The following is a 25,093-nucleotide window of genomic DNA, read 5'->3' as shown; positions in this document are numbered from 1 at the left end:
AAAGGAGGGCAGAACCAGCCATGATCAGTCAGGTATTTCAGGTGATACGGGGGACCTAATTGCATAGCACAAGCACTGTGCTGTATAATCTGCTTTAGGAAGGAACAGGATCTATTTTTTTTTTTTTTTTTGGGTTACAAACACTTTAAGGTTAGTTTTTCACTTGCCTTTCATTTTAAATAATTTGGAATGCAAAGCCACATAACATACATTTTATATCAAAACTTGACATATGTCATCGTCATGAAGCTCAGTACAAGCAGTGTGTTCATTATAACATTGATGACTTGTTTATTCCTAGAGATCGGCACGGAGAGGGTTTGCTATCGGGACATGTCGTCCTTTCCTGAGACCAAAGCTGAGAAATACGTCAACAAGCAAAAAGGCAAAAAGTTTTTGCACTACAACCGACGCCAGCTGTCCCGCATCTACCCTAAAGGGCAGCGTTTGGATTCCTCTAACTATGACCCCATGCCCATGTGGATTTGTGGCAGCCAGCTGGTAGCACTGAACTTCCAAACTCCAGGTGTGCAACATTTCATCTGACTTGCCTGCTTTCTAGTGCATTCTCTGTATAAATGTTAATTGATGAGACCTCTGCAGTTAAAGTTCCTGGCTCGGCACACATGCTGTGACCGTTATTGTAATAAAGGGTTAAAGTTTATTACTTCTATGTTCCTATGTTTAAACCTTTCAGATATGTGGATGTATTGCAATAATTCAAACAAATCAAAAGTATGATGATAAAAGGAATTTTGCTTGGATTAAAGAAGTATTACAGATGATAAAATAAATACATCATTCCAATCCAGGGGAGGAAATTCCTGGAATCATCATCCTATTTTGAGCTGGTGTTGGATGAACTAAAGTGGTCTTTTGTCTTCCTGATATATATATATATATATATATATATATATATATATATATATATATATATATATATATATATATATATATATATATATATATATATATATATAATATAAAAACTATTCTGTCTCTCTGTCTCTCTCCGTCCCTCTCTTTTCTCTCTCTCTCTCTCTCTCTCTCTCTCTCCCCTCCCCTCTCTTTTTTCTTTCTCTCTCTCTCTCTCTCTCTCTCTCTCTCTCTCTCTCTCTCTCCCCTCCCCTCCCCTCTCTTCTCTCTCTCTCTCTCTCCTCTCTCTTCTCTCTCTCTCTCTCTCTCTCTCTCTCTTCCCCCCCCCCCCTCTCTCTCTTCCCCCCCCCCCTCTCTCTCTCTCTCTCTCTCTCTCTCTCTCTCCTCTCCCCTCTCTTTTCTCTCTCTCTCTCTCTCCCCTCCCCTCTCTTTTCTCTCTCTCTCTCTCTCTCTCTCTCTCCTCTCTCTTCTCTCTCTCTCTCCCCCCCCTCCCTCTCTCTCTCTCTCTCTCTCTCTCTCTCTCTCTCTCTCTCTCTCTCTCTCTCTCTCTCCCCGCTCCCTCTCTCTCTCCTAAAACACTCTAGTTAAAACCTGTTTAAGCAATTCACAATCTCAGAGTAAGGGAGCTGAACTTTAATGGCATCCCAGTCTTAGCCCGTAGGGTTCAATATTGAGTTGGCCCACCCTTTGCAGCTATAACAGCTTCAACTCTTCTGGGAAGGCTGTCCACAAGGTTTAGGAGTGTGTCTATGGGAATGTTTGACCATTCTTCCAGAAACGCATTTGTGAGATCAGAGGCTGATGTTGGCTGAGAAGGTCTGGCTCGCAGTCTTCGCTCTAATTCATCCCAAAGGTGTTCTATCGGGTTGAGGTCAGGACTCTGTACAGGCCAGTCATGTTCCTCCACCCCAAACGCGCTCATCCATGTCTTTATGGACCATGCTTTGTGCACTGGTCCACATCATTTGGTGGAGAGGGGATTATGGTGTGGGGTTGTTTTTCAGGGGTTGGGTTGGCCCCTTGGTTTCAGTGAAGGGAACCCTTAAGGCGTCAGCATACCAAGACATTTTGGACAATTTCATGCTCCCAACTTTATGGGAACAGTTTGGTGTTGGGCCCTTCCTGTTCCAACATGACTGTACACCTTTCAGAAATGAATAAATACTGATACGCTCGTATTAACTAATTTCTCATTAACTCAACACCTTTCAGAAAACCTATATGTTTTGGGGATTTTGAAGTAATTTTCGGGCCAAAAATGATGTTTTTACGCATGTGAAAAATGAAAAAGTTGATCGGGCAGATAAGGGGTGAAAGCTAGCAGCGCAATTTATTTTGTAGTTTATAATATCTCGCATGACTATTCTTTTCCGTTGCAGATAAGCCCATGCAGATGAACCAGGCCCTGTTCCATTCAGGAGGTCGCTGCGGTTATGTTCTGCAGCCAAACTGTATGCGGGATGATGTATTTGATCCATTTGACAAATGTTCCGTTCGTGCATCGGAGCCAGTTATTATCTGCATCGAGGTAAGAACTAAGATTGCTTCGTTGAAAACGACCTGGACCCATAAAGTGCCAAAGGTAACAATAGTGCTGAAGTGAAGGCGGTTTGTAGTGCCTCAAGGAACTGCGCTTCAGCTCTGCTCTTACTTTGGGCTCTTAAGGTCAGTTCAGTACCATTAATCTTTCACACCTTTATGCTGCATCTTCCTCCATGTGATAAACTCCTTGGCGTTATCGGTCACTCCCTGCTTCTGTACTTTAATGCGCTGGGGTGCATTTACTAAAGGCAAATTAAATTTGCCCTTTTTTCAGAGCTTAGTAAGTGAGGGGGCTTTCTGCTGACTTCCATCATCCAATCATATGCAGGCAAAAATATATATATATATATATATGTTTTCCTTTATTCTTTGCAAAGTAATGCTTTACCTCATTTACTACACTCTGGAGAAACGGCATGTGCAAAATGCACGGTCTATTTGCATTTAGTAAATCAACCTCTTTGTGTCTATGACCTGGAATAGGCATGCAAATAAGGATGTCTAACCTAATTCTGACTTTAAAGAAATGTACAGTGGAACCTTGGTTTACAAGTAACGCGGTTAACAAGCGTTTTTTTGAATAATGAGTGCAAGTGTTGTCTTGCAAAACTAGCAGAATTCAAGCTAATGGCGTATGCAGTATGGCATTTGGCCAGAGGTGCGGGAGCGCGGGTGACACTCGGAACGGTTCAGAAATACTCAGTTCCCGAGTGTTTCTGAACCTTTCCGAGATCAGCCAAGCTGTCCCCGAGTATTTCCGGGGCTCTCTGCCCCCCCCCCCTCCCCACCACCACCACCTCTGGCCACATGCGGTATCGCATGCCATAGAAGTCAATGCGGAACGAATTATCGTTGTTTCCATTTACTTCTATGGGGAAACTCACTTTGATATGCAATTGCTTTGGATTACAAGCATTCTCCTAGAATGAATTATGCTTGTAATCCAAGGTTCCACTGTAATATGAAAAAGAACGTTTGCCATACAAATTGGTATTGATTAGCGTAACATTCACCATATCCCTGTAAGAAAATATCAAACAAAAATGGAGGACAGAAGATGGGATTTTCAAATGGTGCAGACACTTATCCAAAGAAAATTGCATATCCTGAATAAAAACAATATAGTTAACTGAACAATTTTATGTGCTGTCATTGTACATAGAATATTTGGTTGTTTAAAGAAATGTATACTCGTTCCAGGTCACTGACTTGAACCATATTGAAACCATTTGCTGAGTATGCTTGTGTCTTCGGGAGGGGAGTAGCAGTGTTCTCGGGAAAGGTTTATGTTAAAGTAAAATTATAAAGGCAACACTTTGAAGTGGAGAGGGATTAGAACCCCTGTCAGATCTTATTTGTGTCTTTGCCCCCGTTGGGGAGATTCAAATATTGGGGTTGTCCCCAGAACAGTAATAGGAAATCTTTCAGTGAGGACACTAGTTGCTGGTTCTGATTCCCTCACTTCTGTTCTGGCTATGGGACAGGAAGTGCAGGGATATCTCCCCAATGGGACACAGATGGTCAAAAAAAAAAAAACACGGACAGGGGTTTTAGCCCTCATTTACTCTATTCAAGATGTGTAAAAAATATTCTTAACTTAGTTGTACTTTAAGCCCACATGCACATTGGGCCGGCGATAGCTTGTATATCTGCTGTCTTTCCCTTTCTGCATTCTCTAGAAAGTGCAGATCGTGTTAGAAATATTTCTTCTTTCATCAGTGGGAGGGGAGTTTGATTTTACACTTTGAGAGCTGATTGGAGGAAAGGCACCCCCCCCCCCCCATAGTCAGAGGAATGAAGGAACATGTAGAGCTGTAGTTTTAATAGACAAGCTCTCTGCTAATCTCCCTCAGAGCTCCCTTCCCGACACAAATTTTCAGCTACTGTTATCTCATGTGTGGGAGAGCTTGTCAGAAGTGCTGATAAGAGGAACGGAGCAGCAGAAAGACAGGGTACTTAGAGCTTTGGAGAGAGAGAAGTAAACACTACAGATATGTGCTTAAGTCAAATTTCATTAATAGGGGTTTACAACCACTTTAAGGAAGCGAAAAAGAATATCTTGTTTCAAATTTGGTTCTACATGGCCTAATATTCGCATGCACTGAAACCAGTGTTGCTATTGATGATCAAGGAATGTGGGGTTAACTGTCTATTTGAGAACAAGCCCTTCCGACATTGATGTTGCATGCATAAAAACCGGAAAGCACTTCTTCCATCCAAGTGCACAGCATTCATACAGTCTGTGGACCGTATTGTTACACCAGATTAGCAAACGCAGAACCTTCACTGCCCATTAATAGAAAGTATATACAATTCTGGAGAGGATCTCTCTTTTCACCTTGTGGAAGGATATCCTTGGGCCAATAGGGATTGATGACAAAATCGGAAAACTTGAGAGCCACCTAAAAACAATGAGAGCCTCCTTACATCTCTTTAAAATCGATTTTTATAGTAATTCAACCAAATTGGCTATTGATAACTGGGTGATGGTGTGAGTACTAAAAGACTAAATCCAGGAGTAGAGCAAGGCTAAGGTTATTCAGGCCCTACATTCTGAAGAAATTGTCTTTGGAAAATCAGACATTTTGTGCGTTCTGTGATCCGATGGTGCCACCATCGATTTAGAAATTCAACCAACCAAGGGCCAGATTCACAGAAAAAGTACGCCGGAGTATCTGCTGATACTCCGGCGTACTTTCAAATTTGCCGCGTCGTATCTTTATTTGTAATTCACAAACAAAGATACGACGGCTTTTGGCTAAGATCCGACAGGCGCACGGCTTCGTACGCCTTCGGATCTTAGGATGCAATACTTTGGCGACCGCTGGGTGGAGTTTGCGTCGTTTTCCGCGTTGGGTATGCTAATTAACTGTTTACGGCGATCCACGAAGGTACGCGCGTTCGTCGCATTCTCTTACGTCGTCGCTAGCCGGTTTTTCCCGTCGCAAACTTAAGCCTGCTATTTCATGGCTTAGATTTAGACCGGCCATGTTAAAGTATGGCCGTCGTTCCCGCGTCGAATTTCAATGTTTTTTTTATTTGCGTAAGATGTCCGGGAATACGAAAGGACGTAACGCACGTCGCCGTTCAAAAAACACGTTGGGGCGCCGTAATTTCACGCAAAGCACGGCGGGAAATTTCCTAACGGCGCATGCGCAGAACGTTCGGTGCGGGAACGCGCCTAATTTAAATGGTACACGCCCCATTTGAATTAGGCGGGCTTGCGCCGGACGGCTTTACGCTACGCCGCCGCAAGTTTACACGCAAGTGCTTTGTGAATAAAGCACTTACGACGGAGTAACGTAAAGGGGATACGTTACGCCGCCGTAATTGTTCGTGAATCTGGCCCCAAGTCTTTAATTTAACCTCGTTTTGCTACAGAATTTTTTTTTTTTCGTGTCTTTTTTTCCTGGGAATTTGCTTTTTCTCGCGCTCATGCGTATTTCTTTTTCAATTTATATATATATATATATATATATATATATATATATATATATATATATATATATATATATATATCTCTAGCACGTTTCTCCAATCATTGATTTAGAAAATCGTTAGTTTTTCAAACAATTTCCAACATGGCCGATCACTCAAATTCGATGGCCACACTAAAGTCGGCTGATGCTGCGGCCCACTAAATGGTGCAAAATTCCAACAAATATTTTTAGTAAGATTTACGAAAAAAAACTATTTTGAAATTCAAAGTATGGCCGACCTTGAGACACTGCTGTACTCTAGGCAGACCTGAATGATTTCCTTTAGTACAAGTCCCCCCTCTTGTGCCATGAGATTATTCTTGTATTAATCTAATGCTAGAGTGCCCTATATTGGAGCCAGCCTGGGATCTTGCAGAATTTAACCACACATGTCAAGAGGAGAGAAAATTGGGTACATTTGTAGGCTTGGTGCTGCCCCCGGCTTCCCTAGGTACTGGTCCACAAGTGTCATTATAGAAATGCTGATGATGGCATTGCTTACACATAAGCAGACTGTTCTGTATACATTTTAGCTCCTTAATATGAGCCAGTTGACAGTACCTGTTTTATGTTTGCAGATTCTGGGTGCCAGGCATCTGCCGAAGAACGGTAGAGGTATTGTGTGCCCATTTGTGGAGGTTGAAATCTGTGGAGCCGAGTATGACAATGCCAAGACCAAAACAGAATTTGTAGGTGAGACAACTGCCTTCTGGGTTGTACATGTGCCACTTGGTACACAAATCAAAATGACAACTGTTTAAATTTTTTAGAACTGTATAGATTCTGTTTAAGGGGTTGTGTGGAGTGATTGTTATATGTCTAGGCAGGATACATGCTCTCTGGTGAAGGACACGGTCTTTGGTTGGCTCTGACCATCACAGAAGATTCACTTGACAACGCAACTTTGTTCTGTGCACATGTTTAACCTCATAACGCCGGCACCTCCCGGCCCTTTAAGAGGTTTATGATGCCCAAAGACAGGGTGGGGCTTAAGAGCGCATGACTGCCGTGAGTGGCGGTCACATGATCCTAAAACTCCCGATAGGAAGCAGCCATCAAAAGTTTTCGGTTAAATGCCGGTAACTGTGCCGGGAGTATGCACAGAAATTCACGCAAATATGTGGCCCCTTGACCCATATATTTGTGCATGGCCGGTGCCAAGAGGTTAACAGCAGTTTAGGTTTTAAAAACTGGGGGGTGGGGGGGGGGGGGGTATGAAATCCTTTTACTTTTAAATTTGTGATTACTATTGCAACGCCCACCCCAAAAAAAGAGATGCAAATCAACATGGGTTAGGTTGGACCTTTTGACATGCTTTATACACAATGGGCTAGAATCAGGTACAGCGGCGTACCATCTCATATGCGCTACGCCGGCGTAAATCGGGGAGCTCAGAGCGGTATTCTGCAAGATCTGGCGCCGTACGTTTCGCCGGCGTAGTGTAACTAGGCCGGCGTGAGCCCGCCTAATTTAAATGTGGAAGGTAGTGGGCGTGTTGTATACAAATTAGCCGTGACCCCATGTAAATGTTTTCACGAACGAACGGCGCATGCTCAGAATCACGTCGCAAATACTCCCTAAGATACGCGGGCTCCATTCATACGACGTGAACGTAACTTACGCCCAGCCCTATTCACGTACGGCTTACGCAAACGACGTAAAATCTGACGGCAGACATTTTTGTTCAAAAATATGATTGAATAGACCATTTTTTTTTGTGTTTTTATCCAAACACATCGCTTCCATCTTCAGGCAGTTTGAATATAGATCTAATATTTTAATGTTCGAATTTGTTTTTAGATTGTAAGCTCTTATAAGCAGAGCCTTCTAACCCTCTTGTCTTGAATTGTATTGTAACTGCACTGTCTCCTTTTATTTAGTAAAGCACTGCACAAATAGTTGGCGCTCTATAAATCCTTTATATGTTGAAAGTCCTTCTAGTGTCTTCAAATAACTATTTCTATTTAAAACCAGTTGATAACGGATTGAACCCGGTTTGGCCCCAGAAGACATTCCAGTTCCTTATTTCCAACCCAGAGCTTGCCTTCCTGAGGTTTGTGGTCTATGAGGAGGACATGTTCAGTGATCAGAACTTTCTCGCCCAGGCATCCTTTATGGTTCGTGGCCTAAAAACAGGTACAGTAGAGAGGAGACTGGGGGCTTTGTATTGGTGGTTTTCATAGCAAGGTCCATTAGAAGGTCACGTCTGTATTTTGCAGGATACAGATCAGTTCCACTGAAGAATAATTACACTGAAGACTTGGAGCTGGCGTCCCTTCTTGTACGTTTAGATATCTACTCCAGCAAGGTGAGTGACCTTAATGGTTGTGTAGTTTATCACTTATAGGACTAAGATGAGCTCCGTTATTTGACCCCAGTGATAGATGCAGTGTGGAAGAGACAACGGGGTAAACTGTACTTGGTTCCTTCATTGACAAAGATCTTGGTGTATTATGGATGTGTCATGTTTATGAGACTTCACACTTTATCCAAAGTCTCATCCTCCCCGATAACAACCTTAACAGCTTCCCACCAAGCCTATAGAAGAATGACGTCCAGGCGGTGGCTTTACCGGTCTGAGCGGACGTCCTATAATGTCCTCTCATGGAGCATGACCTGTGACCGGCTGTGTCCGGCTTACTGATCAGTGTACCGGCTTGCTTGAGGGTACCATGTGACCTCTGTGACCAATCACTGCAGGTCACATGACCGTTGTAAACAATGGATGGCTTCCTTTCATGCCAGTCATTGTGTACAATTGTGTTGCTAGATGTGATTAGTCAATGTGATCACAGCCTATCTGTACCATGTGATTAACTTTGACCAATCGCAACAAAACAAACTGAATCGGTTTCATTCAGTAAAATGCTTGTAATTCTGCTATAAGCAATCATAATGTGTTAAAATAAAATCACTTCCCCAGAGTAGTGCTACTATGGTAACATATTGCTCTTGTCACAGTGTGAGAGAAAAAAAAATCGTACTGTCACCAGTCAGTGTCCCTAATCACAGCCACACCAGTTATATGATAACGGTGTACTGTACTGGTGGTGATATGTAAAAAAATAAAGACAAAAATGCACAACTTCAAAAACCCCGCCATGCCTCTTACTAAATACCTTGGACTGTCTACTTTCAACAAAGAGGTCATTTGGGGGATATCTGTACTGTCCTGGCATTTTAGGGCTTCAAGAAATGAGATGGGCCGTCGGTACATCAGGATTGGTCTATTTTCAGATATATACAATAGTTTTTAGACTTTATAACTTTCCTACACACTAAATATACAATGATTCGGGTTATGTTCACCCCAAAAATATAGCAGAATACTTTTTGGCCTAAATTTTATAAAGAACAATTATTTCCAAATTTTTATAACAAATGAGCAAGTGTTTTTATTTTTTGGAAAAAAAAAAAACCCGAAAGCTGTTTGGGTACAGTGTTGCATGACTGCGCAATTGTCATTCAAAGTGCGACAGTGCTGAAGACTGAAAATTGGCCTGGGCAGGAAGGGGTAAAAGTGCCCAGTATTGGAGTGTTTAACCACTAGCCGACCAGCCGCTGCCGTTTTACGGCAGCAGGTCGGCTCGGCTGTGCGAAACGACGTAATATTACCTCATCTCGCATTCCAGCGATTCGTTTTACGGCGGCAGGTCAGCTCGGCTGCGCGAAACAACGTAATATTGCATCATCTCGCATTCCAGCCATTAGGGGTGTGTGCACGCGCCAACGGAGTCGCTCGCCCCCTGCTCGCCCCTGGTGCCGGCGGGCGCGATCACCGCCGGGCACCCACGATCGCTCATTGCAGAGCGAGAACCGGGAGCTGTGTGTGTAAACGCACAGCTCCCGGTCCTGTCAGGGGGAGAAATGACTGATCGTCTGTTTATACAATGTATGAACAGTGATCTGTCATTTCCCCTAGTCAGTCCCACCCCCCCTTCAGTTAGAACACACCTAGGGAACATGATTAACCCCTTCCTCGCCCCCTAGTGTTAACCCCTTCCCTGCAGAGGTGATCAAATACCACCAAAAGAAAGCTCTATTTGTGGGGAAAAAAGGACACCAATTTTGTTTGGGAGCCATGTCGCACGACCACGCAATTGTCAGTTAAAGCGACACAGTGCCGAATCGCAAAAAGTGGCCTGGTCATTGACCAGCAAAATGGTCTGGGGCTGAAGTGGTTAAAGAGGACTTTGCATCCAATGCAAGATTAACTTATCTTGTAGACCCCCAACCTCCACTTTGGATAGATAATGTAATGTATCAAAGAATGTTACTTTGACCCAAAGTGACTAATCTGAGATTAGTAAAAGATCAGTTGTATGATTTCTCATTGGTTGTATGGGTTGGTGTATTTTGTACATCAAGCCTGTTTGATTTCCTGTAGTCCCAGATCTTTCTCATAGAAACAATATTTGCTTAATAAATTGCAGCAAGAGAATGGGGAAATTAACGGTGCAGCAGCACCCCGTGAGCGGATCAGTGACCCCTCAGCTGGTCGAATACGCGATGGAATGGGAGATTCTCGATACCCCGCACATCAGCTAGATGAGTTCCGAATGTCACAAGAACTGTCGGATCCTTTCGAGAGAGAGAGGAGGTAAGACCAGGGCACACATGCGCACACTTCCCAACTATAATAGCTAAGGGTAATCTAAATTCTAGAACCAAAATTGAATCTATTGCAACTGGTCAGTCCTTAGCAGTGGTGGCTGCATTTTTACACCTGGTGATCCCACCAGTAATACATTTCCTGTCCCAGATGGCATTGCTTGCTTGTTGTACTGAATCTAACATTGTTGTCACCCTAGGAAATGTTAGGAGTACAAAAATTCTCTCTCCTCTTCTCCATAATATGGGGGTTGGAGTGGTTCTGAAATCCTTCAAAAATGCTATTTGAGAAAACACGGGACAGCACTGGATTTCTAGCAGTATCATCTTTTTTGGGGGGGTTTTGCACTTATTGAACAAATATAAAAAATAAAAAGCAAACCTGCATGGGGAGAAAACTGCGAGCCTACGTTTGCTAACTTTATGCAAATGCTCGCTGCCTTAAAAAAAAAAGTGTAACTGTTCTTAAAGCCGGAGTTCACCCGGAAAAAAATATTTAACATTAGATTGATGCTCATTTTGTGAAGGGGAATCGGGTGTTTTTTTTTTAAATCTAAGCAGTACTTACCGTTTTAGAGAGCGATCTTCTCCGCCGCTTCCGGGTATGGTCTTCGGGACTGGGCGTTCCTATTTGATTGACAGGCTTCCGACGGTCACATACATCGCGTCACGAGTAGCCGAAAGAAGCCGAACGTCGGTGCGGCTCTATACGGCGCCTGTGCACCGACGTTCGGCTACTTTCGGAAAATCGTGACGCGATGTGTGCGACCGTCGGAAGCCTGTCAATCAAATAGGAACGCCCAGTCCCACAGCCCATACCTGGAAGCGGCGGAGAAGATCTATCTCTAAAACGGTAAGTACTGCTTCGATTGTAAAAAAAAACACCCGATTCCCCTTCACAAAACGAGCCTCAATCTAATGTTAAAAATTAACTTTTTGGGTGAACCTCCACTTTAATTGTTTTTTTTTCATAGTATTTCATCATTTGTGTCTAGTGGCAATTTTGTATGTTATTACATACATCTCAACTTTCTCATGAAAAATATTAACAGTTCTTTGTGCCCTTGCAACAATCCCATTTGAAAGTTATAAAACAAGTTTAAAGAGCCATTTGACCAACGACCATGGGTGGCATTTGTTTTTTGTTTTTTAATAAATGCGACCCAGCCCACACGTTCCTCACTTCAATGTTGGTTGGTGAGGAAGATCATCATAACTGGTTAATAGGTGTGTATGAGAGGGGGCTTGGCACGAGCCAACATGCCCGGCTTTTCTGGGGTACAGAGCGAATAAAATTATTATTTAGATTTACAAATGATGGGTGTGCTGTTAAGTACTATGTACAGGTTATAAAATGTTAAATATTTGTGTTCTTGGCAAGCAATAAGTAAGCCACCAGGAACTGGAAGGCTTGTGAAAAACTAGCCCATGTGAGGACAGGGTTGGATCACTGGATAGGCAAGTCGGCAGCACAGGATTTGTAGTTGCTAACTTTAAAAAAAATAAAAAATCTCCAGAGTGAACCTCCTCTTTAACCACTTCCGGATGGCCTACAATGGCAAAGCAACCTGCTGATTGGCTGTGTCCAATCACAGGCCAGTGCCCTGTTTTGACCACGCAATTACCAGTTAAAGTAGTGCAATGCTCAATAGCAACAAGGAGGGTAAAACCGTCTGGCACTGAGGTGGTTAAGGTTGTAAACATCCCCCCCCCCCGAGCCATTTTTACATATAGGTAGGCTTGCCTATATGTACTGAAAATATCTCCTAAACGTAGCACGACACATGCATATGCAGTGCGCACCCGGTTGTAAAGCCGCAAGCTGTCACAGCCGGGTGCCCACACTTGTGATGCAGGCGAGAACGCAAGGGTTGGGGTGGCCCCATCGCTGGATCGTGGGACAGGTGAGTGTGTGTTTATTATTATTATTGGAACTCTGCTTTAGGGAAATAACTACTGACTAAGCCCAGCCCTACTTGGTTCAAATTCCTTTCCTGCAACCACCAGTTTGCCCATCAACACTGGCGGGAATCCCTCCTGCCGGGCCATTGTCTGCTCCCGGTGGGGGCGAGGGCAGCCATCTCCACCAGGAGAAGACGGTTAATAGTTCTAGCAGCCGCTAGCGATAATCGTAAGAAAATGCGGCAGGCTGGTTGTTTACCCAAGTTGATCGATCAACTTGGTACATTCAGCTTGCCCATTAATGGTTCTAATGTTTTACAGTTCCTGCTGAAACGGCCGAGATTTGAGCTGTGTATGGCCAGCCTAAGAGAAAAGCAACTGCAAAACTGAGCCCTTTGTACCAAAGAATGCATTGTATCCACTCTTTCACTTGTCGGTGTTCTGCTGAGATGTGTCCCCCTAGCGCAGGGGTATCAAACTGGCGGCCCTCCAGCTGTCCTGAAACCACAAGTCCCATCATGCCTCTGCCTGTGAGAGTCATGCTTGTAACTGTTAGCCTTGCAATGCCTCATGGGACTTGTAGTTTTGCAACAGCTGGAGGGCCGCCAGTTTGACACCCCTGCCCTAGCAGATAATGCCCGCCCTGGACTGCGAAGGCGCAGTGCCTTAGCTCTGAAAATTACCGAACATGAAGAGCTGGGCATGAGCTGTAGACTGCGCCTGTGCAATGAACAGGGAATAGTGACAGTCATTGCCACACGCTGCCAATGCTTGCTCCACTCTGCAAGGGGGGCGGGTGTATTACAATTTTATTTTTTCATACACCCGCCCCCCCATCAGACGATATAATAATAATACACAGGCCACGGGGGGCGTGTGTATTACTATCATATAGTTTGCAAGGGGGGGCGGGTGTATATAAAGAAGGGCGAGTTTTGCTGATGGGCGACATTGTGGCATCCGCCCCTTACACGATATAATTGTAATACACCTGCCCCCCCCTTGCAGAGTGGAGCGAGCATCGTCAGCGTGCGTCAGCGTGTGGCACAATATTGTGCTCAATGCGCATGCTCCGTGTCCAGGCGATTGAGAGGTGTGTTGCGGTTCGGCAGGTTCTGCGCAGGACCGAGCGGGCAAAATCCGACGGGGGACAATTCTCGGCAGGACACCGGCAATCAGCCTTGCTGCTCTGTTCTGTGCAATATTTGCCGTTGCTTTGGTTTGAGTTAGAAAATATTGATGCCTCAAATATTTACAACCATCCTCTCTCCTATTGTTGCAGAGTGCCACGGAAGACGCGCCTAAGTGGAGATAACAGATTGTAGGCTGGCGGTGAACGGGGTGGTAATGTTTATGGACAGGATCTGGATTCTGTCTACCCTTCGCCCAGGTGGAAAAAGTGCCTCAGTCGGGAGCTTTGCTGCATGGAGATGTGAACTTTGCACATTCGGCAACATGTACTTTTCCTCTAAGATGACCCCCCAGTGGGTGTTTTTTTGTTCAGTATCTGATGTTTCCGCAAAGGGAACTGTTTATCTGCAGCACAAGCTGTAGAAGCTCTTTCTATATATAAGGCCTTGTATATGCTTGGGGCTGATCACGAAAGACTAGGTTTCTGTCCAATCATTTCAGAGCTTTGGGCAGCCTCCTGCTTCATATTCATCATCTATCAACTGTGAAGAGAGGAAAGTGAAGCGTTGTGTTGTCCCCGACGTCACCTGTCCTGTTATTGCCGAGTACATTCCACGTTTTATGGATCTTTTTCAATGTTCTGTACGTTGCAACATTATATTATTTCAGGTTCCGTTTTTAAAATTTTTGGTTTTAAATAAAACAGCCTTTTTAAAGGGTCAATTCGGAGTAATACAGTTTTGGGAAGATGTTGGTTGTATCTTGACATCTGTTGGCGGACAGTCGTAAGATTTCCTTTAAAAATTAGCTGTTGGCGTTTTTTTCTAGCCAATATGAAGGGGCTCTTGTTCCACCTCTTGGGGGGTCTTGCATATGTGAAGGAAAGGGAGTTTAGGGCAGGGCTCGACAAATCCCGGTTGCCAGGGCGACTAGAAATAGTGTCCTGGCGTCTTGGCTTGGAAGGTGGCGCCATCTGGTGGTGGCCGTTGGTATTACAAGTTAAGCATTACAAGTTAAACAGCAATTCTAATGTCATTTTTCACTATTTTTCAATGCCATCTTCTTCCCTCTAATTAGAACCCCCAAACATTATATATATTTTTTATCCTAACACCCTAGAGAATAAAATGGCGAACGTTGCAATACTTTCTGTCACGCCGTATTTGTGCAGCGGTCTTACAAGCACACTTTTTTGGGAAAAAATTACACTTTTTTTTTAATAAAAAAATAAGACAACAGTAAAGTTATCCCCATTTTTTTTTTATATTATGAAAGATAATGTTACGCCGAGTAAATTCATACCCAACATGTCACGCTTCAAAATTGCGTCCGCTCGTGGAATGCCGACAAACTTTTACCCTTTAAAATCTTCATAGGCGACGTTTAAAAAAATCTACAGGTTGCATGTTTTGAGTTACAGAGGAGGTCTAGAATTATTGCTCTCGCTCTACCAATCGCGGCGATACCTCACATGTGTGGTTTGAACACCGTTTACATATGCGGGCGCTGCTCACGTATGTGTTCGCTTCTGCGCGCAAGCTCATCGGGACGGGGTGCGTTTTCTGGCTCCTAACTTTTTTAGCTGGCTCCTAGATTCCAAGCAAATTTGTCAACCCCTGGTTTAGGGAGCAAAGGAATTCTAGTGGACCTGTCACTTTGCCCTTAATCTGTATCTACAACAAAAGCTGGGAATATACACAGGACAGATGATCCTTGTACGAAACAAGAGCAGGTCCTATAGCAGCTAATTGGATCCTCTATTTTCGGGTCTCAGTGCAGGATGAGGGATGGTAGCGATCTACAGACAATGTCGGTTGTCGCTCTCCTTACAGGCTTCATGTTTTGATAAGAACACTCATGAGGAGAAATCCCGTGGCTGCTACTTTTTGTCCTATTTCTGAAAATGCTAGTTGCTCATCTTGCTGTACACTCCGACTTGTATTCTTTCCGAATCACTGATTCAGAACAAGGAGGCATGCTTCTGATGTAGGTCTTAACATCAAATATTTAAGTCCGCTCACCTTAGAGGTCTACTTTCAAAGCAATAAGTTTATTTCAGCAAGGGAGCCCCACCAGCACTATCCTATGCTCAGTTTTCCCTTCAGTTCTTCTTTTGCAACCTGGAGCAAAAATACCTGACAATGCCCTCCCTTGGAACGGTGGTGGTGCTTAGGCACCCAGTGTTTGTCTTATAGGGGTGGGGGACATGGTTCTCAGCCCTGCCTAAGCTCCCATTCACAACTGCGAGCTCACCGAGCGGTGGGGAAGAAATATGAGTGGCTATATGAGCAAGCGTTGAAGTAAACCTGTTGCTTTGCCCACATGTGCAAACTTATAGATTCACCTTAAAGCGGAGTGCCACCCAAAAATGTAACTTCTGCTTTTCGGAAAAGTCTCCCCCTCCGGTGTCACATTTGACACCTTTCAGGGGGGAGCAGATATCTGTGTAATACAGGTATTTTTCTCCCACTTCCTGGCATAGATACCCGAGCCACCCGCGGGTATCTTCGCCCCTTCCGCGTCCCCCCCCCCCCCACACTGTCTTCTGGAAGACAGGGACCAGTGGCGCAGTAAGGAACCAGGAAGTAAAGCCACAAGGCTTCACTTTCTGATTCCCTTACCGAAGATGGCGGTGGCAGCATCCAACAGCTGAGGGATTGATCAGCTTCGGGTGCCGACATTGCGGGCGCCCAGGACAGGTAAGTGTCCTTATTTTAAAAGTCAGCAGCTGCAGTATTTGTAGCTGCTGACTTTAAAAAAAATATAAATAAATTCGGCCAAGATACACTGTCAGTTTGACTATTTAGGGGAAACTGACAGTACCTCCTGGTAGCCCACCCTCACAAAGTATATGCACATGTGATTCCTGGAGCTGATCATATTGTGTGATCCCTGGACCCGGCCCCTGTCGCATGTGCATGGGTTATGATGTCGCCCAACTAGATAAGTGCTAACACCAGAGCTTAAAGTGTTACTAAACCCACAACAGTAAAATCAGTCTGTGTATACAGTAAAGCATGCTTATTATACTCACTGGGGAACCTAAGGGGTCAATCCTCTGCTGTTCCTCCCCTTCTTACACAGTACCCAATCCATCCGCTGATAGAACAGGAGCTAGGGGGCATTCTAGCAACACACAAAACTGAGCATGTGCAGAGTGTTTTTTCTTGGGAGGGTGCATGTGATCAGCACAAGGCCAATCAGCACTGTCCAGACAGAAGAGGGTCAGGGGTCCTGCAGCCTTATAGGACCGTTGAAGGAGAATGCAAACTCCTCCTACAAGCTTTACCCAGACACTGATAGAAGTCACAAGACTGCTGATGAGAAAAGGTATTTGGCAGTTTACTAAAGCTATTGCATTTCCATGTTCTGTGTACTGTGGGAGACTAGATATAGTGAATGCAGGGTCCTGGGTTTAGTATCACTTTAACCTGGGATGGACTCCTGGGTAAGTATACTTTGCTGAAACTATCAGAAGGCACAGTTACTCTGCCCTAAGGGAATAGGAGACACTTTTTAAGCATGGGCATTGTTTCGCTTAACAGTGCTACATTCAGTACTTCACTTAGGCCCAACGCCCAGGTAAAGTACTGGATGTCCTGTGCACAACAGTAAAATCAGTGTGTATGCAGTAAAGCATGCTTGTTATACTCACTGTGGATGCTAAGAGATTAATCCTCTGCATTGTGTAAAAAAAAGCTGTTTGTTCCTGTATGCACAAATCCTGGATAGGAGAGTTTGTGGAGTCAGGCTGCACATGCCCAGTGTTGTGTGTATTGCTAGAGAGTTGGGTTTCTTTTTTTTTTTCTTAGGAGTTCATGTGATCAGCACAGGGCCAATCAGAACTGTCCAGACAGAGGGTCAGGGGGGGCAGCATCCTTCTAGGACAGCTCAGTGCAGTATGAAAACTCCTCCTACAAGCTTTTCCAAACACTGATAGCAGTATATTGCAGTCTTGCTAAAGTGACTTCTAAGAAAAGGTATTTGGCAGTTTATACTTACAAAAAGTATTGCATTTCCATGTTCTGTGTACTGTGGGAGATCAAATATAGTGAATGCAGGGTCCTGGGTTTAGTAACACTTTAATCTGGGGTGGACTCCTGGATAAGTAAACTTTGCTGGGGCTATCAGAAGACCGTTATGCCTCGTTTCCACTGAGCGGATCGGTACGCAATTTTGGGTGTTTCCATTATGAAAGTGTGCCATAAAACCGAACCGTACCGCACCATTGTGGGGCCATAGAAAATGGAATGGTTCGGTTAGGGCGGACCTACAATACATTCCACTGATTGGTGGACACCCTAGGCATTTTTTCTAAACCCTGTATGGCCCCGGACGGTCCGCCTTGCAGTGGAAACGCTCACCAGAATAGACCGGTCCATTCTAACCGTTCCAAATGTACTGACCCAAACCGTTCCGTTCAGTGGAAACGAGGCATAACTCTGCCCTAAGTGGATAGGAGACTTTTAGGTAGATTCAGGTACAATGGAATAACTTTAGGGTGGCGTAGCCTAGCCTGTTTAGGCTACACCGCCGTAAATTAGCTAGGCTGGTAGTGATTCTCAATCTACTTACCTGCTAATATACGGCGGCATAGCCTAAAACGAGCGGGCGTAAGGGCGCCTAATTCAAATTGGTTGGAGGGTGGCGTGTTGTAAGGAAATGAGGCTTGACCTCACGTTTTTTGACGTTCTTTGCTACTGCGCATGCGCCGGGCGCCTACATTTCCCAGTGCGCATTGCGGCTAAGTACGCCGTACGGGCCTATTGATTTAGACGTGGACGTAAACGACGTAACTCCCGATTCGCGGACGACTTGCGCAAACGACGTAAAAAAAATTCGAACCTCGCGGCGGCCATACTTAACATTGTTATTCCACCTCATAGGTGGAATAACTTTAGGCCGCCTAAGGCCTTACGAAAACAACGTAATTCGACTGCGGCGTACAAGCTCATTTACATAATCTACGCCGGCCGCAATGGAAGCGCCACCTAGCGGCCATCAAACATTGCAATCTAACATAGGACGGCGCAAGCCGTCGTATCTTAGATATGTTTAAGTGTATCTCTGTTAGAGAATACACTTAAACATAGGTCGGTGCAGATTCAGAGTTAGGTCGACTTATCTGTAGATAAGCCAGCCTAACTCTTTCTGAATCTACCTATTTCTTTTTAAACCTCATCATTGTTCGCTTAGCAGTGCCATATCCAGTACTTCACTTGGGCCCAAAACCCAGGGAAAATACTGGATGTGCCGTCCAGTGTTAAGCCAAGTTGTCTCTTGAAACAGCTACAAGTACACCCAGTCACACTCTCATGGCAGTTACCCCCAAAGCTTTTCGCTTCTATATTGTATGAGTTATCGGTCACAGCTGGAACAATCTAAGGCGGTCGCGGTGGGATGAACACTTAGAAGGCAGACAGGAACATAACCAGAGCCTACTTACAGGTTGGAATAGTCTGGTCACGTGGCTGCCTGGGAAAGAATGGTTTGTATTTTAACCCCATATATGAAAGACTGCTTAAAAAATATATGCTGTTATTATACAACTCTTACCACAGTGTAATCCCCCCAAGCCATGTCCTTCTGAGCTGTTATGGTATATAAATGATCCCAACAGAGGGGGGACTCCATCATCCCAATGGCCAAACGCACTCAAGTCAGCTGTGACTGAAATGTTCTGTTTATTGTAAAACTGTTTATCTTGTTTGACAAAAAAAGAAACCTCACTATCTTAGTAATAAAGCACATATTTATAGACCTTTTGTGTTCATCTGCTTACCTTCTGAAAATACATAAAATCATTCATTTTCAGACTAAAAACTTGGTCAATTAAACTGGCTGCTTAAGCAATTGGTGGGCAAGGCAAGCTCTGGACTTTCTCTTTTGTGTTCATGTTTATGTAATGAGGTATCCAGAAAAACACTATGGCCCAGATTCACGTAGACTTACAACGGCGTATCGGTAGGTACGCCGTCGTAAGTCCGAATGAGCGCCGTCGTATATTTAAGCTTATTCTGGAAACCAGATACGCTTAAATTTGGTCAAGATACGGCCGACGTAAGTCTCCTACGCCGTCGTATCTTATGTGCATATTAACGCTGGCAGCTAGGGGCGTGTACGTGGATTTACGCGTCGAATATGTAAATGAGCAAGATACGCCGATTCACGAACGTATGTACGCCCGTCGCAGTAAAATACGCTGTTTAAGTAAGACATACGCCGGCGTAAAGATAAACCACCAAAAAGATGGCTGACGGAACAGCCGTCGTATTTTACGTCGTTTGCGTAAGCGTACGTGAATGGGGCTGGGCGTAGGTTAGGTTCACGTCGAAAGCATTGAGTATTTGCGACGTGATTCTGAGCATGCGCCGTACGAACGGCTATCATTTACATGGGGTCACGGTTAATTTAAATGTAGCCCGCCCACTACATGCCTACTTTGAATTAGGCGGGGTTACACCGGCCCATTTGCGCTACGCCGACGTAACTTACGGAGCAAAGACATGCTGGTAGGTAAATTGGATCTTGTCCAAATTGGCCCGGTATATATATATATATGTATATCTGTGTGTCCCAAGTGTGTCACGATCCTACGGGGTAAAATGACCGCACCAGCCAAGCAGACACTGGCTGGAAAAAGCGCCTAGAGGCAATTCAGTTCGCATAAGTAGCGCTATACAAGTCATTCATTCATTCAAGTGCTTCGTGAATACTGGCCTTGCCTCTCTCTTTTATGTCGGCGTAGTGCAAATGAGCTGCGCTACGCCGGCTTAAAGATACGCCAAACTACGTGAATCTGGCTATATAACTTACAATATTGAGAAGATGGTACACCTTGCTAGTACCGGGTTGGACCCCTTTTGCCTTAATTCTTCGTGGCATAAATTCAACAAGGTGTTGGAAACGACTACCAATTTGCCAGTTTCTGACCCTACCCTCTGAATGTCACGGCTGAAATTAAGACTCATCAGACCAGGCAACATCTGCTTCATGGGTTGATGTGTTGTGCATTCAGAGATGGTATTCTGCATACCTTGGTTGTAACGAGTGGTTACTTTTGTCTTTTTCTATAATCTTGAACCAGTCTGCCCATTCTCCTCTGACATCAAAAGGCATTTTCACCCACACAAAACAGCTGCTCACTGGATATTTTCTCTTTTTCAGACCATTCTCTGTAAACGCTAGAAATGGTTGTGTGTGAAAATCCCAGATCGGCAGTTTTTGAAAAATACTCAGACCAGCCCGTCTGGCACTAACAACCATGCCACATTCAAAGTCACTTAAATCTCCTTTCTTCCACATTCTGATTGTTTTGAACTTCAGAAAGTAGTCTTTACCACGTCTAGATGCCTAAATGCATTGACTTACTGCCATGAGATTAGCAATTTTAGTTGCCAAGTAATTGAACAAACAACCAGTGTACCCAATAAAGTGGCTGGTGAGTGTATTTCACTTGCCCCAGCACCTCATAACAATTCTTTAACTATAAAGTTCCATAGTAGTGCCCCATTCCTGCACGCCCCAATGCTCTCCGGTCAAATCAGACCCAACCGCTGCCTAGGATCATCCGCCACATATGTGAAAAATAAGAGGCTTACTACAAAATCCTTTTTCTTAGAATACATTCGGTGAGACGAGTGTAGAAGTGCTTCATAAACGGGGGAGTAGAACAGCGACCCTCAATGTACTACAATAAAAGGCAAAAATACAAAATGTTGTTAATCTCGCATTAAACAACATAGGATAAAATATTCAGGTACCTTTTGCTGTGTTGCCTATACCTTCATTGGATGCTCGAAGTCTAATGCCCTGTACACACGACCGGATTTTTCCGTCAGAAAAACCTTGGATGGCTTTTCAGACGGAATTCCGCTCAAGCTTAGATTGCGCACACACACTTTCACACCAAATTCCGTTCGTCAAGAACGCGGTGACGTACGACGAGCCAAGAAAATTAAGTTCAATGCTTCTGAGCATGCGTCGGAATTATACAAAGTCGGAATTGCTACAGACGATCAGATTTTCCAATAGCAATTTTTTCCGTCGGAAAGTTTGAGAAACAGCTCTCAATCTTTTGCTGGTGGAAGTTCCGACAGCAAAAGTCCGATGGAGCATACACACGGTCGGAGTTCCCGTTTAAAAGCTTGCATCTGACTTTTGCTGGCAGAATTTCCGATCGTGTGTACGGGGGCATAACAGGCCCACCACACGAGCCAACAGAGTAAACTTATGACTGACGTCAGCAGCAGCTCCAGGCTAACCATCCACCTGGTAAAATGTGCCAACCTTGAGCCTAGGTTCACCTTGTTAGGGGTTAGAAATCGTACAAGTTCAGCTGAACTCGCACAATTTCAACCCGCAGCAATGCCGTCCAACTTCAGGGGGCGATTTGACAGACGTGTGCAACTTCCTGCACAGATGTCTTTTATAAATTGCCCCTGAAGACCCAAAAAGTAGTACAGGAACTACTTTTGGGAAGTGGCGCCATTGCATACAGCCTACGATCTCAAGGGAGGTTTCACCTTTCCCTGTCAAATTGGCACTCTTCCAGATCAATTGGTGCTTCTTGGTCTTTTTAGTAGTTTCCTCAGAATGTTGTCTAGAATATTCTACTATGGTAATGCCATGAGAATGAAGCAGAGCAAAAACAGGGCTAGCACCTTGTGGAAGACCTGAGGCAAAATAAAAATGCATGCTCGCAGTAAAAAAAAAACAGGTAGTAATGATGTGCTAGGAAATGGGGACATGGAAGTAGGCATCCTTGTGGTCCAAATAGGCCATAAAGTCCCCTGGATGGAGAAGGAAACCATGACTGACAGGCTAATTCCATATGGAACTTGTGTTCCTGGAGGAAGGAGAAACATTTAGATCAAGTAGGGAAATATGGCCCCCATTTACCTTAGGGCTGAAGAACATGTTTAAATAGAACCTTTCACTTTCTGGGGAAAAAATGGCTCACATCACATAAAGCTTTTGTTGAAATGCCCGATCAAGACGGCTTCAAAAGTAAGCACACCATGGCTCTACAGCTACTGAAGGAACCTGATAAAGTGACAAATAGGGGAGAGAAGACATCTTTTCTCCTAGGACAATAGTACAAAAACTGAGGCATGCTGGAAGTGGGATTATACTGGGATGTGCTTACAGCTTTGCTCGTCAATGTTCAGTCTCCTGAAGGCAACAGCATAACCCAGTTTTCCTGAATACTTCATCCAGTGTCCCTTGATGTATGATTAGGAAATTCATTCTTTTAAAGCCCATCTCCAGGCAAAATAAAAAATTCCCATGCAGTGGGGCTGTTCCCACAGGTCAACTATTCATTTATGGCGAGGAGAAAGGAGATTTACTTACCTAATCCTCCCAGCACAAGACCGGTCTGGCACTCCAGCAGTCTTGAATTGTGGACTGTTCCTGATGTCATTAAGGCCAGAGCAGGAACAGTCCACCGCTGGGGAAGTGTTTTTTTTTTTTTGTTGTTGTTGAGCAACGAGGGATCAGGTGAGTATAAGCTTTTTTTCCTCACCCCTAGACAAAAGGACCAGTTGACCCATGCCGTGTAGACACAGCCCAACTGCATTGGAAAACTCTTACCTGGAGTTAGGCTTTAAAGGTCATCTAAAAAAAATATAGGATAAAAGCATGTTGACAGCTTTTGGTTATAAGGCCACCATGTCCCGTCCCGTCCCGTTATAAGGCCACCATTGGCTCCCGGTGCTGTCAGTCAAAATCAGTTAGTTAATCAGGGGGAGAGAGGGAGTGGGGCTGGGCCTGTGTCTGAATGGACACAGGAAGCTGTGACTCAGCTCGGGTGCACCCCTAGCAAGCTGCTCGCTGTGGGGGACACTGAACAGGAGGGAGGGACCAGGAGCACAGAAGAGGGAACCGAGAAGAGGAAGATTCAGGCTGCTTTGTGCAAAACCAACTGCAACAGAGCAGGTAAGTATAAAATGTTTATTTTATTTATTTTTTTTATAAGGGGGGGAGGGGGGGGGGGGGGGGGGGGACGACAACAAGCCTTTACAATCACGTTAATGTCTTGAACTACCACAAGATTTCACTATTGAGCATCCCTAGGACTCCTGGGATAGGTGACACTGATGTCCTAGGTCAGTGATGGTGAACCTTGGCACCCCAGATGTTTTGGAATTACATTTCCCATGATGCTCCACTACACTGCAGAGTGCATGAGCATCATGGGAAATGTACTTCCAAAACATCTGGGGTGCCAAGGTTCGCCATCACTGTCCTAGGGCATGGGTCTTCATACTACGGCCCTCCAGTTGTTCAGGAACTACAATTCCCATCATGCCCAGTCATGTCTGTGAATGTCAGAGTGTTACAATGCCTAATGGGATGTGTAAGTTCTACAACAGCTGGAGCGCCGTAGTTTGAGGATCCCTGTCCTAGGGAAATCGGCTAATGATGAACTTGTCTAGGCCAGTGTTTTTCAACTCCAGTCCTCAAGGCACACCAACAGCCGTAATCACCACAGCCGTTTCATCTAAAGGAAATCCTGAAAACATGACCTGTTGGTGTGCCTTGAGGACTGGAGTTGAAAAACACTGGTCTAGGCGGCCAGGAAGTGCAGCCTGTATAGAGAAAAATAAGATAATTATAAAAAAAATTGCCATTAGAGATGGGCATTGTCTTGCAAGGGACAGAAGGGAGGAACTCTGCTTTAAAAACCATTCAGAATTAATTACAGGTGCCCTTGAAAATCTTTGAGCTGCCTTTTGCATTCCCATTGACTTGCATGGAAAAGATGGCAGCTCTCAAAACTGAGCAAAAAGCCCATGAACACTGGCCCCAAGGCTGTCCATTACAGTAACGTATCAATAGTGGGGAGGGTGTGGGGGCAACGCAGTAGCCCCCTAGGTGTTGTAGTCACCTTTTACATATCAAAGCACCCTGGATTTTGGTCACTGTGGTGTGACATTCCAGACTGGCCCAAATAAATAAACCTGGATGTCCATTTTCGCATTACCAGTGATAACGGCTGTGAACTCTAGTATAGTTACTAGCATAATAGAGGGATCCCACACAGTGTTAAATACAACCACTAAACAACATTGCGACACTTTACAGCATGTTATCTTGCAAAATACTAACCAGTTTTTATTACGATGGCTAGAAATTCAATACAAAAATTATCTAAAAACATGACAAGCCATTCTCTCACTGAGAAAAAAAAAAGTTACAAACTTTAGCACAATTATTTACAAATATTTTTTCGAAAGTGCTCATGTTCCCTTGAAATAATATTTTACAATTCAGTAGCATTTCATACTTGGCTGTATTTTCCACTGTGTCCTATCATTTTGTAAGCCATGGTAAAAGTAAACCCTTACCTGCATTGCCGCTGGCAGCACGAAGCAGGAATTTCAGGTCAGCCACAGGCTGGGGCCTGTAAGCCGCATTTATTAGCAGTAACACACGCTAAGAAAAATGGGTGCAATGCGGTGCCATTCATTATGAATGACACGCAGTCGCAATTTGCATTGCTGGGCACAGTCATAAAGTAGTGGCATGCATCATTTTCTTGGCAGCGC

General features: G+C 44.4%; 1 protein-coding gene across 1 annotated transcript in view; it reads left to right on the top strand.

The window, feature by feature from the left end:
• Positions 1-14,274, top strand: part of PLCG1 (phospholipase C gamma 1) — a 130,398-nt gene extending 116,124 nt beyond the window's left edge. Inside the window, exons 26-32 of the mRNA XM_040330402.1 lie at positions 302-526; positions 2,256-2,404; positions 6,476-6,590; positions 7,872-8,033; positions 8,117-8,205; positions 10,331-10,497; positions 13,693-14,274. Of these exons, the coding sequence (XP_040186336.1) occupies positions 302-526; positions 2,256-2,404; positions 6,476-6,590; positions 7,872-8,033; positions 8,117-8,205; positions 10,331-10,497; positions 13,693-13,735 (950 nt within the window). The 3' untranslated portion in view covers positions 13,736-14,274. The remainder of the gene's footprint in view (positions 1-301; positions 527-2,255; positions 2,405-6,475; positions 6,591-7,871; positions 8,034-8,116; positions 8,206-10,330; positions 10,498-13,692) is intronic.
• The last annotated feature ends 10,819 nt before the right edge of the window (positions 14,275-25,093 follow it).

Source organism: Rana temporaria, chromosome 12 (genome assembly GCF_905171775.1).
Source record: "Rana temporaria chromosome 12, aRanTem1.1, whole genome shotgun sequence".
NCBI classification, from domain to species: domain Eukaryota; kingdom Metazoa; phylum Chordata; class Amphibia; order Anura; family Ranidae; genus Rana; species Rana temporaria.
The sequence above is the reverse complement of the archived record's forward strand: the minus strand, read 5'-3'. Positions and strand labels throughout refer to the sequence as shown.